The following is a 12,071-nucleotide window of genomic DNA, read 5'->3' as shown; positions in this document are numbered from 1 at the left end:
TAAAAAACAATCTGAGAGTGGTATGGACCACTTTTTATATCTGTAAGCATCAGTTCATTCGTTGGGATACCACAATGTCCAGATACCCAGCAAAAATAGATAAGGTTCTGTGTTTCCAACAATTTGTAAATAGATAAAATGTATGTATGCAGATAACCTCTGCACTGATAATCTTACCTTTGAAGGGTTGAAATTGACATTTTTAGCGCTGCCATGTTCATCGCCCGAAACAGCTGGCTGGTTGTTAAATCCTTGCTTGACGTTCAAAGCCGTCAACTCATCCTAACCAATGAGAGAATGACAGTTTTGGTTACTTCATGACTATGACTATGCATGAATATCTCATTTTCATTTCAGCGTGCTGGAGACTTAGTCATTCGTCCTAATAAAATCACAAAATTCATCAAGACAACAATCACTGAATTCAGAAAAATCTGCATGTGCAATTCTATCACATGCAATACTGAAAAATAAGACTATATAATGATACAGTGATGATACCTTCATATGTATTTTCTGTTGCTTCTATCTGCTGACAACTGAAACTGTATCTAGCCAGACAGCACCTTAAAGCATTTCAGGCATCATAGGCACGTACATATATTTTTGCATGCATAGATCTTTAATGTGCAAACGCACATTAACACACACATCATGCCCAGAAATGTTGCCTAGCTAGACGGCTTGCTAATTTTTAAAACGCACCCATAACAAACACATACATTCAAAAGGAGTTGTCAACAAACACACATCCCGACAGTACTAGCAGGCTATTGGGACTGTTTACATCTAAAATATTTCTTTCTTAAAATTTAGAAAATAACGATTAATAAGGGTTGTAGGTTTGAAGAGGCCCTTTTAAAAATGGCACTGGAACGATGAAAGCAGCTTTAAATACAAACCACGACAAATACAGATTCTCACGTCATTTTTAAAGCTGAGTTTCACCACTAAAACGACCCTTTTGTCTGCCTTTCCATCTGCAATAACAACTAAAGGTGAAAAACGAAATAATCTGAGGCGTAAACTGTGTTTTTTTTTTCTGTTGAGCTAACCGAGCCGTTCGTTTCATTGTTATTGGCCGTTAGCTGACGGCAGGGCCTGATCTTCACAGACCTGAAAAACGCTTTTAAATCCCTATTTAAATATTAACCGTCGCTACAGAGGAAGAGGGAAAGTCGTCTAACCTCCTTTTGCTTCGGGTCCTGTGGATAAACGTCCGGAGGACCGAGTCTAGGCCGTTTAAGAGGCCTGTGTTCGTAGCTCAGAATGCCGAAGGCAGCCATCATCCCCGCGGCATGTCAGCCCGGTGTGTGGCCGATCCTGAGCGCTGCTGCTGCGGCTACAGCTCCGCTGCTTCACCGATGCTTCCGCTCCGACGAGAATGATGGGTAAATACGAGACAACATAAAAGTCCCTCCAGTACAACAAATGGAGATTCTTTGATGGATTTTACTTGTTATATCAGGAGGTCCAGCAGCGTCGTTGTGGTTAACTTGCTATGTGTTGTAGTTTTGATGTATGATCATATTAAGCAAATGAAAAATGCATTTTCAAGTTTACTGTTCAGGATGATAAAAGTCCTAAGTGAGTGCCATAGATGATAAATAGATTTTCATACATAATGTCTATATAACGTTTGTCTTTATATAATTTATGCCATAAAATATAAAAATATGGCAGAATAGGCAGGTAAAATAACTTATTATTATAAACTACACAACCAGTAAAACGTTTTTGAACAGAATATTTATTTTAAAGAGGTCTCTTCTGCTCACCAAGCCTACATTTATTTGATCCAAAGTACAGCAAAAACAAAGTAAAATATTTTGAAATGTTTTTACTATTTAAAATAACTTTTTTCTATTTGAGTATATTTAAAAATGTAATTTATTCCTGTGATTTCAAAGCTGAATTTTTAGCATCATTATTACAGTCACATGATCATTCAGAAATCATACTAAAATTCTGATTTGCTGCTCAAAAACATTTATAATTATTGTATAATTATGTTGAAAACAGCTGAGTAAATTTTTTTTTCAGGTTTCTTTGATAAATATGAAGTTCAGAAGAACAGCATTTATCCGAAATAAAAATCTTTTGTAACATTATAAATGTCTTTATCATCACTTTTAATCAATTTAAAGCATCCTTGCTAAAGAAAAGTATTAATTTTTGTAATTTCTTCATCAAAGAATCCAGATTTAAAAAAAAAAAAAAACTGTTTTAAACATGAATATAATAACAATAATAGTAATAATAATAACAACAATAATACATGTTTTTTGAACAGCAAATCAGCATATTAGAATGATTTCTGAAGGATCATGTGACACTGAAGACTGTAACAATGATGAAAATTTAGCTTTTTTAAAATTACTTTTTAAAATATGTGACCCTGGACCACAAAATCAGTCATAAGGGTCAATTTTTCAAAATTGAGCTTTATACATCATCTGAAAGCTGAACAAACAAGCTTTCCATTGATGTATATTGTTAGGATATGACAATATTTGGCAGAGATACAACTATCTGAATATCTGGAATCTGCAAAAAAATCTAAATATTGAGAAAATCTCCTTTAAAGTTTCCAAGTGAAGCTCTTACTAATGCATATTACTAATCAAAAATTAAGTTTTGATATATTTACAGTAAGAATTTTACAAAATATTTTCATGAAACATGATCTTTACTTAATTTCCTAATGATTTTTGGCATAAAAGAAAAATCTATAATTTTGACCCATACAATGTATTTTTGGCTATTGCTACAAATATACCCCAGTGACTTAAGACTGGTTTTGTGGTCCAGGGTCACATATAATCGAATAGAAAGCAGTTATTTTAAATAGTAAAAGTATTTCACAATATCACTGCTTGAAGTGAATTCTTTAAAAAGCAAAAGAAAAAAAAAACACTTTTGACTGGTAAATTTTTTTTGAAAACACATTGGGGTTTACCTGAACCACACGCACAAAACAGTTAAATGTATAAATATAATCTTTATTTAATAAAGCATTTTCATAAAACAAGTGTTCATAAAACAACCACAAAACTATAATCTCTGAATCATAAAGAACAAGGCAACTCTTAACGATTAGCACACTGTATCTAAGCTTGTGAACCGATTTCTCTTCATCTTGATACTTCTAAGATACATATCTAAACAGATACTGCACAGTATGGCATATATATTTATACAAAAATATATATAGACCCCCGAAGGGCTATAGACCCAAATTTCTGCATAATTCAGGTTCTTAAACGTGCAATTTTCAGCCTGGAAAATAAAAACAACCAAGTCATTCATTCCTGAAGAGATCACAGAGCGTAGTCTTGATATAAAGTAGTACAGGCACTCCTCAAGAATTAATGAGATATTTAAGATTAATATCTTCCCAGCTTCCACATGTGCATGACTAAACTTGATTTCAAACATATATTAAAGTCTCTTTGGATTCCATGAATCTTCTAAGAACATAACCCAGCATAATAACCCAACAATGAAAGTTTTAAACAAAAAGAAAACAGATGTGATGTCAGAAATATGCACTTAGACTACAAATAATAACAGCACTGTCTTGTTGAATTACTGCATTCACGTTACAGTATTTGCACAATGCTCATCCCCCAAATATATAACAGCAGAGGCACAAAACTTACACAGTATGAGTAACAAAAGCACAAGCAAATAATACAAAATAATAAAAATAAAACATTTTGTGCTGATTCCTGGAATGATTGATATGTGTGACTGATCTGAATGTCATCTTTGGTTGGATTCATATCCTTGAAAATATCAGATACAAATAAGGCAAATAAACAGGTTACCTTATGGTCAATACATATCTTGCATACCTTTATAGAGCATACAAAATGCCGAAAGTCATGACAACAAATAAATTACCAGTGTGCAAAATTTACTTCTGCCAAACAGGCAGAAGGAAGATGTGTACGAGAAACACACTCAATCAACACTTGTTCAGACTGACTGCAGGAGTCCTGCAGGATTATTCAGCCGTGTAACACAAATAAAGTGCCATCAGTGAACGTTCCCATTGGAAAGCTCTTCTTCATGACATTATATACTATATAAACACAAAATCTCACTAGCTACAGCATTATCGTTGTCTTAAAGTACAGTCTGAGCAGCTTCAAGGATTTATTTCTGGTGTGAATCTTCTTAGCAGGCTGAAGGAGCTCTGCTCTCTCTGGATGTGCTGTTGAGCAAAGGCTCCACGTCTTCACTGCCTGCTTACTTCTTAGGGGTGGCGAAGCGTTTCTTCTGCTGCCACCATCATGGCATGAAAACGTGAGTTTTCATCGGCCAGCAAGTTTGAAGGGGTGTCAAACTCCAAAATCTGTTTCAAAGATAAAATATCACATAAACATGACTTTGACTTACTATACTTATATAGTGTATAGTTATATAGTATAGTTACTTATATAGTCCATACTGTATATGAAGAGTTCAGATGCAAAACCCCCTGTAAACCTCATATAAAATGTGTAGGTTCAGTAATTTTGCTCTAATGGCAATGTATAGGTCCTGTTCTATGCAACTGAAGTGAAATAACTAAACATAAATATAGGAGCCTGTTAAAAATGCTAATTTTAGAAGAAAATCTGATGGCACTTCATATATAGACAGTGTTATGATAGAAAATATCAAACCAAGTGCAATCTCTAAACAAATGACACATTAAGATTTTATAACACTAACTTTCTGTTCTAAATTATTTTACACATAAAAACGAAAACATCAAAACAAATGCATTAACACTTTTAAAACAACACTGGTAACCATTTTATTTCAACTGCACATTTTAATGTTAATTTGACAGCTCACTCTATATGCATATATAGAATTGAATGTTTAACACAATTATGTTATCACATTTAACTAATTCATTATGCTCTGTGAGATTTTTACAAACCGTACCTTTGGGGCTGATTATCACCTAAATCATGAACATGAACAATGAATATTCTTCAAATACTTTATATCTTGATTTTGAATGATTCGCGATATGCGATCCAATTGGAGCACTTCAAAACAGTGAATCACTTTGCGATGCAATGGTTTAACTGATTCAGAGTTTAAAAAAACTCAGTTTCGCCCATCACTACATTCAATTCAAAAAATGGCTCTTTTAATTTGATCTGTTTTTTTGCTAGTGAATCGCTTGAAATGAATGATCAAAGTCACAAGTTTGAATCAATCGAAGCGGTTCCGTCAATAAATGACTCACTCAGTTGATTTGCTTTTTTTTGCGTCTTCAGCCATGGTTACACGCCATTGTCAGTACTACTGCTGTCAGCTTGCTAGATTTGTTTTATTGTTTTTTTTTTAAGATATTAAAATTTAAATATAAAATATTAAAACATAAAATTAAAAACTAATAGATACACTGCCTTTCAATAATTCAAGCACTTTTTAAGTACCTCTTCAGGAATATTGCAATTTTCAAGGGTTTTTCCAAATCAAATTCAAGTAGTTCGAGCACTTTAAGCACCTTGTACGAACCCTGATAAAGACACTATAGCATTGTTATCAGTCTACTGAAAAAAAGAAAAGAAAAAGAAAACAGGTATGTTTTTGTTTGTTTGTTTGTTTTCGGAGTGAGTGACAGTCTTCTTGTAAGCTTGCGCACTGTTAAAACAAATATGATATTAGAGGATACATACAGGTCCTTTTCAAAAAATTAGCATATTGTGATAAAGTTCATTATTTTCTGTAATGTACTGATAAACATTAGACTTTCATATATTTTAGATTCATTACACACAACTGAAGTAGTTTCAAGCCTTTTATTGTTTTAATATTGATGATTTTGGCATACAGCTCATGAAAACCCAAAATTCCTATCTCAAAAAATTAGCATATTTCATCCGACCAATAAAAGAAAAGTGTTTTTAATATAAAAAAAAGTCAACCTTCAAATAATTATGTTCAGTTATGCACTCAATACTTGGTCGGGAATCCTTTTGCAGAAATGACTGCTTCAATGCGGCGTGGCATGGAGGCAATCAGCCTGTGGCACTGCTGAGGTGTTATGGAGGCCCAGGATGCGTCGATAGCGGCCTTAAGCTCATCCAGAGTGTTGGGTCTTGCGTCTCTCAACTTTCTCTTCACAATATCCCACAGATTCTCTATGGGGTTCAGGTCAGGAGAGTTGGCAGGCCAATTGAGCACAGTAATACCATGGTCAGTAAACCATTTACCAGTGGTTTTGGCACTGTGAGCAGGTGCCAGGTCGTGCTGAAAAATGAAATCTTCATCTCCATAAAGCTTTTCAGCAGATGGAAGCATGAAGTGCTCCAAAATCTCCTGATAGCTAGCTGCATTGACCGCAGCTGACATGGCACCCCAGACCATCACTGACTGTGGGTACTTGACACTGGACTTCAGGCATTTTGGCATTTCCCTCTCCCCAGTCTTCCTCCAGACTCTGGCACCTTGATTTCCGAATGACATGCAAAATTTGCTTTCATCCGAAAAAAGTACTTTGGACCACTGAGCAACAGTCCAGTGCTGCTTCTCTGTAGCCCAGGTCAGGCGCTTCTGCCGCTGTTTCTGGTTCAAAAGTGGCTTGTTTCTACTCCAGACTCAGTCCACTGCTTCCGCAGGTCCCCCAAGGTCTGGAATCGGTCCTTCTCCACAATCTTCCTCAGGGTCCGGTCACCTCTTCTCGTTGTGCTGCGTTTTCTGCCACACTTTTTCCTTCCCACAGACTTCCCACTGAGGTGCCTTGATACAGCACTCTGGGAACAGCCTATTCGTTCAGAAATTTCTTTCTGTGTCTTACCCTCTTGCTTGAGGGTGTCAATGATGGCCTTCTGGACAGCAGTCAGGTCGGCAGTCTTACCCATGATTGCAGTTTTGAGTAATGAACCAGGCTGGGAGTTTTTAAAAGCCTCAGGAATCTTTTGCAGGTGTTTATAGTTAATTAGTTGATTCAGATGATTAGGTTAATAGCTCGTTTAGAGAACCTTTTCATGATATGCTAATTTTTTGAGATAGGAATTTTGGGTTTTCATGAGCTCTATGCCAAAATCATCAATATTAAAACAATAAAAGGCTTGAAACTACTTCAGTTGTGTGTAATGAATCTAAAATATATGAAAGTCTAATGTTTATCAGTACATTACAGAAAATAATGAACTTTATCACAATATGCTAATTTTTTGAAAAGGACCTGTATTGCTGATCCCTGCTTATACATTGTCCAAACAATCTTTGTGGTGATTGTATCATTATCATTTAAACAAAAGCACCCACCTGCCCCTGGTCCAGGACCATAATCCTGTCACAGTTCAGCACAGTGTTGAGGCGATGTGCGATCACTAGGGTGGTGCAGCCACTAAACGAGGTGCGAATCGTGTCTTGTATGAGTCGGTCTGTCTCTGTGTCAATAGCAGCTGTTGCCTCGTCTAACAGCAGGATCTGAAACACACACGTCACAAGATTACACACAGCACATGAATGTTTAAAATCCATTCGTTTCTCCTATACTGCATTTTTTTTTAAATATACGACTTCACAATATGTGTGTGTGTGTGTGCGTTGATATATGTTTAATTGAAACGGTGGCAGAACATATTGAATGGCTTGTCTTTTTTGAATAGCCAGTAGTGTTTATTTTGCTCTTTCTGTGGAACATAGAAGATATTTTGAAGAATGTTGGTTACTAAAGACTTTTAGTTCCTATAGACTTCAATTATATTATTATTTTTATTTTATTTTTTTTTAAGTTATTTTTTTGGGGCTTTTTTATGCCTTTTTATTGTGATAGGACAGTAGAGAAATGACAGGGAGGAAAGAACTGGGAGGAAAGAGGGGAGCGGGATCGGCAAAGGACCTCAAGACGGGAATCGAAGTATTGAGGAGGGCCCCACCTATCCCTCCCATCATCTCTTCCAGCTCCTGCCATCAGGAAGACGCTACAGGAGCATCAGACCCGCAATGCAAAACTGCTCAACAGCTTTTTCCCCCAGGCTATGAGAGCCCTCAATTCCAACCACCTCACCCCCCTCTGAAACCTTATCCGCAATGTTAAGGTTAAGTGCAATTCTGAGTGTGCTACACACAGGTGAGTGGGCTGGACAAACCACCTGTAGTAACGCATTCTTCATCTCTATATGCACCAGACACTTTTCTATTAACACTACATGTTACACAGAAAACATTGTGCACCTCTGAGTGTGCTACATACAGATGAGTGGGCTAGACAAACCACCTGTAGAAACACTCATTTCTATCTATATGCACCAGACACTTTCTCATTAACACTCCACGTTACAAGGACCTAATAAGGACTTAACAAATGTTTACTTGTTGATGCACCACAAATCATATTGCACTATTTGCTTCTTAACCTTTAAATGCCTCTTCTGCACATTATCATGTACAGTTATTATGTAAAGTACTTGTCTGTCTTAGGTTATGTGTATGTATAGTCAATTATTTATAGTATATGTATAGTTACATATATAGGTTTAAAAAATTGTTTCTACGTCTAGTGTATGTATGTTCATATTTATGTTTATTTATACAGCACCGTGGTAATGCGAGGCACGACATTTTTTTCAACCGTATGTCCACACATGTAGCAGAATGACAATAAAGCTCGACTTGACTTGACTTGAACTCGGGTCGTCATGAGCGCAGTTCCGCTATATGTCGACGCACCATGAAGCTATTGGTGCTGACCAATTATGTTATTTTATTTTCGTCCATAATCAAAGTCAATAGGAACCGAAACTGTCTGAAAATGGATTGTCTTGTCATTTTTAGGATAGTCAATTTAAATGACAAAATGTGATTTTAATCAAGTAAGTGCACAAATTATTCAGTAAAGACGAAGTTATGTTTACTATTTAAGTTGCCTAAATCAGTGGTTCTCGAACCTCAAATGTTTAAGAGGGCCTCACAATGACTTAAAATGAGACAAAGCAAGCATTAAAATAAGCTGGAACAACTAAAAATCAAATATTTCTTATTTCACCCTCTTAACAACTGTTTCATTTGAAAAAACAGGATTCCCAGTGTCCAGGAAAACCTGAATATTTGAGGAAGTCTCATTTTAAAAGTGATTTCTATTTATTTCTAAAATAAATAAATAAATTTAAAGATAAATAAATTAAAAAATAAAATTAAATAAATTTAAAAACATTTTTCTAGTCATACCATGCCCTAAAATGGAGTAGAAACTATAAGTACAAATATTTTTCATATTTTTAAATCACAAATGATATGTAATCATGTCATTGTTAGAAAAGAAATGTCAAAGTCATGCAAATTCATTGGTTAAAAATCCTAAAAAAAAAATAATTATTTTAATTTGAATTCTAATATTTTGGTGACTTATTTTAATTTACAGAAACTAGGAGTGTCCATAGCTGACAACAAAACTAGGGTTGGAGGCCTTTTACATTTTTGTGCAGTCAAAATGTTCCCTGAAGAGGAATTTTTTATCTGTGTGGATGAACATCTGCTAATGCTAACTTTGTGCTCTATGTAAACTGTGCTGTACAGACCATTACATCATGTACTGTTCTCATATCATTGCACATACTGTGCAAAGCTTCCCATGTTTACATTATCAGCAAAAGAAGACTTTGGAAGGAACTCTTTACATGTGATTTTTCAATAGTCATTTACTGTCTGCCATGTGGTGGCAATGTTTCACCATTTTACAACAGCTAAGAGTCACCACTGCTACTCAAAAGGGGGGGACAAAAACGATAATGAATGCAAATAACATACTACAATTAACCATACAATCAAATATAGTCAAAGAAGCAGCTGAATAAACAAGATTATCCATGTTAAAGTGGGAGAACAAAACTGTAAGTTTAGTTGTTGATGATATTTTGGCACAACTTGTCTTACTTGATAAAAGCTAGTCAAAATTAGGCAGATGCCAACATGGACAGGTTGCCCTTATCCTTGAAAACCATTAACAAAACTACATAAAAAGTGCAGGTGCTCATGCAATAAAAAACAAACGCAAGCAAATGGATGATATGAGGTTAGTAACCGACAACAAAATGTTCTTTTTTTGTACAACATAAAATCCAATGACATAAAAGGACAGGTTTGTTTACTTTTCCCAGAACAATTTGTTATTACTAGTGCCGTCATAGAAAAAAACCAAATGTCAAAAAAACAAATCACACCTTTGTCTGTAATTAATTGCATATCAATATTGCCATAATTTTACACTGAAACTCCAAATTAATGTAGAAACAACATAAAAATGGTATATTTTAAATGTTTAATAGCATCCATTTACTAAGTAGCCTATTATTAATAAAGATCAGTATAATTAGCACCTATACTGCTACTGATGTCTCTATTAAATGCATTTCCCCTCAATTACAGACATTAATTAAAGCCACTGAATGTGACAGTATATTTGAAAGCCATTATTTTTAACATTTAATAGGCTTTGAAAAAAATAACTTTTAATTTAAGTGAACTTAAAACAATATTCACATAAACTATAAATTCTATATGCATAAACTACAAAATGAATATAGATCAATTGTTATTCAAGCAACAGAAGTTATTTAGCAGGCAGAGCAATGAGTGATTCTCTTTTTCTTTTGTTCTTTGATTTATATCAATAACAGACTGAAACCCTGATGCATACGGCATGGATTCTGACACACAGTCAATTTTTTCCCAGCTCTTTGCAGTCATTTAGGACTTTTTAACTAATTTAAGACTGTTTATAAGGTCACTCACCAAAGACAGGCATTTTTACATAATTTTGTGTGTTTTTGTCCACCGAAGTGCCAAATTAACTTGTCTTTTGCATCCTATCATGCTTAATAGCATGCTCATATAGTCTACCGTAATGCTAGCCAAGTGGTACCAGGAAAAAAAAATGGATGATGCATAAATTGCATTAAATATTTGTAATGCTTTAAACTAAAAAAAAAAAAAAAAAATCGTACAATTAATGCATTAATTTTGACAGCCTTAGTTGGTATTATCTAAAGCCGGCTGCAATGTTGGAGTGCATATTTGTACCTTGCTGTGTCTGAGAAGAGCTCTGGCCACACACAGCAGCTGTCTCTCTCCCACTGAGAAGTTTTCTCCATTATCCGTCACCTCTGAATGCAGTGAATTTGGCAGCTGGCTCACCTGAAACCAAATCAACACGTGACAACCTCTAAGGCACAGCTACTCCAAAGCCAACATAAAGTCAGACTTTGGAAAATCAGTCCAAAACTGATTCTGCTTTTTACTCACCATGTCCTTAATGTGTGTTTTCTCAAGTGCTTCCCAGATCTGTGCATCGGTATATTGATTCCAGGGATCCAGATTTGATCTGTTGGTGAGACAAGCAACTTAGTCAACATAAACTGACCCACGTTTTACTTCGCACAATTCATCAAGTGGATGTTATTCTTGAGGGGAATCTTCCATCAGAATGTGTTTACTTGCTCCACTTTTGAAATGGCTTTGTTTTGTGTCTCTTTTCTGCTACACTGACATTCAAAAGTTCGGGATCAGTAAGATTTCTAATGTTTTGCTCATCAAGGCTGCATTTATTTGATCAAAAATACTGAAAAAACATAATTATTGTAAAAATATTTTTACAATTTAAAAAAAAGATTTCTATTTTAATATACTTTAAAATATAATTTATTTCTGTGATCAAAGCTGTATTTTCAGCATCATTACTCCAGTCATCAGTGTCACATGATCCTTCAGAAATCATTTCAATATGCTGATTTGATACTTTGATACAAATTTTTAATAGGATTCTTTGAAGAATAAAATGTTAAAAAGAACAAAAACAGTCTTTATAAAAAGTCTTTACTACCACTGTGTTAATTTTATCAAATTAACACATTCTTGCTGAACAAAAGCAATAATTAAAAAAAAAAGAAAGAAAGAACAATTGTACTGACCTTAAACTAATAAATGGTTATGTATATAGTCACAACTGATTTCTATTTCGAATAAATACTTCTTTATTTATCCAAGAATCCTAAAAAAATATCCTAAAAAGGTTCCAACAAATATCAAGCAGCAAAAACTGTATTCAACATTAA

The 12,071-nt window shown here is 34.7% G+C and overlaps 2 protein-coding genes across 6 annotated transcripts in view; both read right to left on the bottom strand.

Moving 5' to 3' along the window:
* The window catches only part of med12 (mediator complex subunit 12), a 36,295-nt gene extending 34,896 nt beyond the window's left edge, over positions 1–1,399 (bottom strand). For 4 of the 5 annotated variants that reach the window (XM_051127573.1, XM_051127574.1, XM_051127576.1 and 1 more), the window contains exons 1-2: positions 1,188–1,398; positions 178–282 (exon numbers count right to left, since the gene is read on the bottom strand). In XM_051127573.1, the coding sequence (XP_050983530.1) occupies positions 178–282; positions 1,188–1,289 (207 nt within the window). In that variant the 5' untranslated portion in view covers positions 1,290–1,398. Of the gene's footprint in view, positions 1–177; positions 283–1,187 lie in introns of all 5 variants that reach the window. The other variant, XM_051127577.1, reaches the window with a different exon arrangement.
* A 1,582-nt stretch (positions 1,400–2,981) lies between these two features.
* Positions 2,982–12,071, bottom strand: part of wu:fb13g09 (ATP-binding cassette sub-family C member 5) — a 64,508-nt gene continuing 55,418 nt past the window's right edge. The window contains exons 31-34 of the mRNA XM_051128466.1: positions 11,263–11,341; positions 11,041–11,154; positions 7,282–7,446; positions 2,982–4,360 (exon numbers count right to left, since the gene is read on the bottom strand). Of these exons, the coding sequence (XP_050984423.1) occupies positions 4,262–4,360; positions 7,282–7,446; positions 11,041–11,154; positions 11,263–11,341 (457 nt within the window). The 3' untranslated portion in view covers positions 2,982–4,261. The remainder of the gene's footprint in view (positions 4,361–7,281; positions 7,447–11,040; positions 11,155–11,262; positions 11,342–12,071) is intronic.

Source organism: Labeo rohita, chromosome 14 (genome assembly GCF_022985175.1).
Source record: "Labeo rohita strain BAU-BD-2019 chromosome 14, IGBB_LRoh.1.0, whole genome shotgun sequence".
NCBI classification, from domain to species: Eukaryota; Metazoa; Chordata; class Actinopteri; order Cypriniformes; family Cyprinidae; genus Labeo; species Labeo rohita.
The sequence above is the reverse complement of the archived record's forward strand: the minus strand, read 5'-3'. Positions and strand labels throughout refer to the sequence as shown.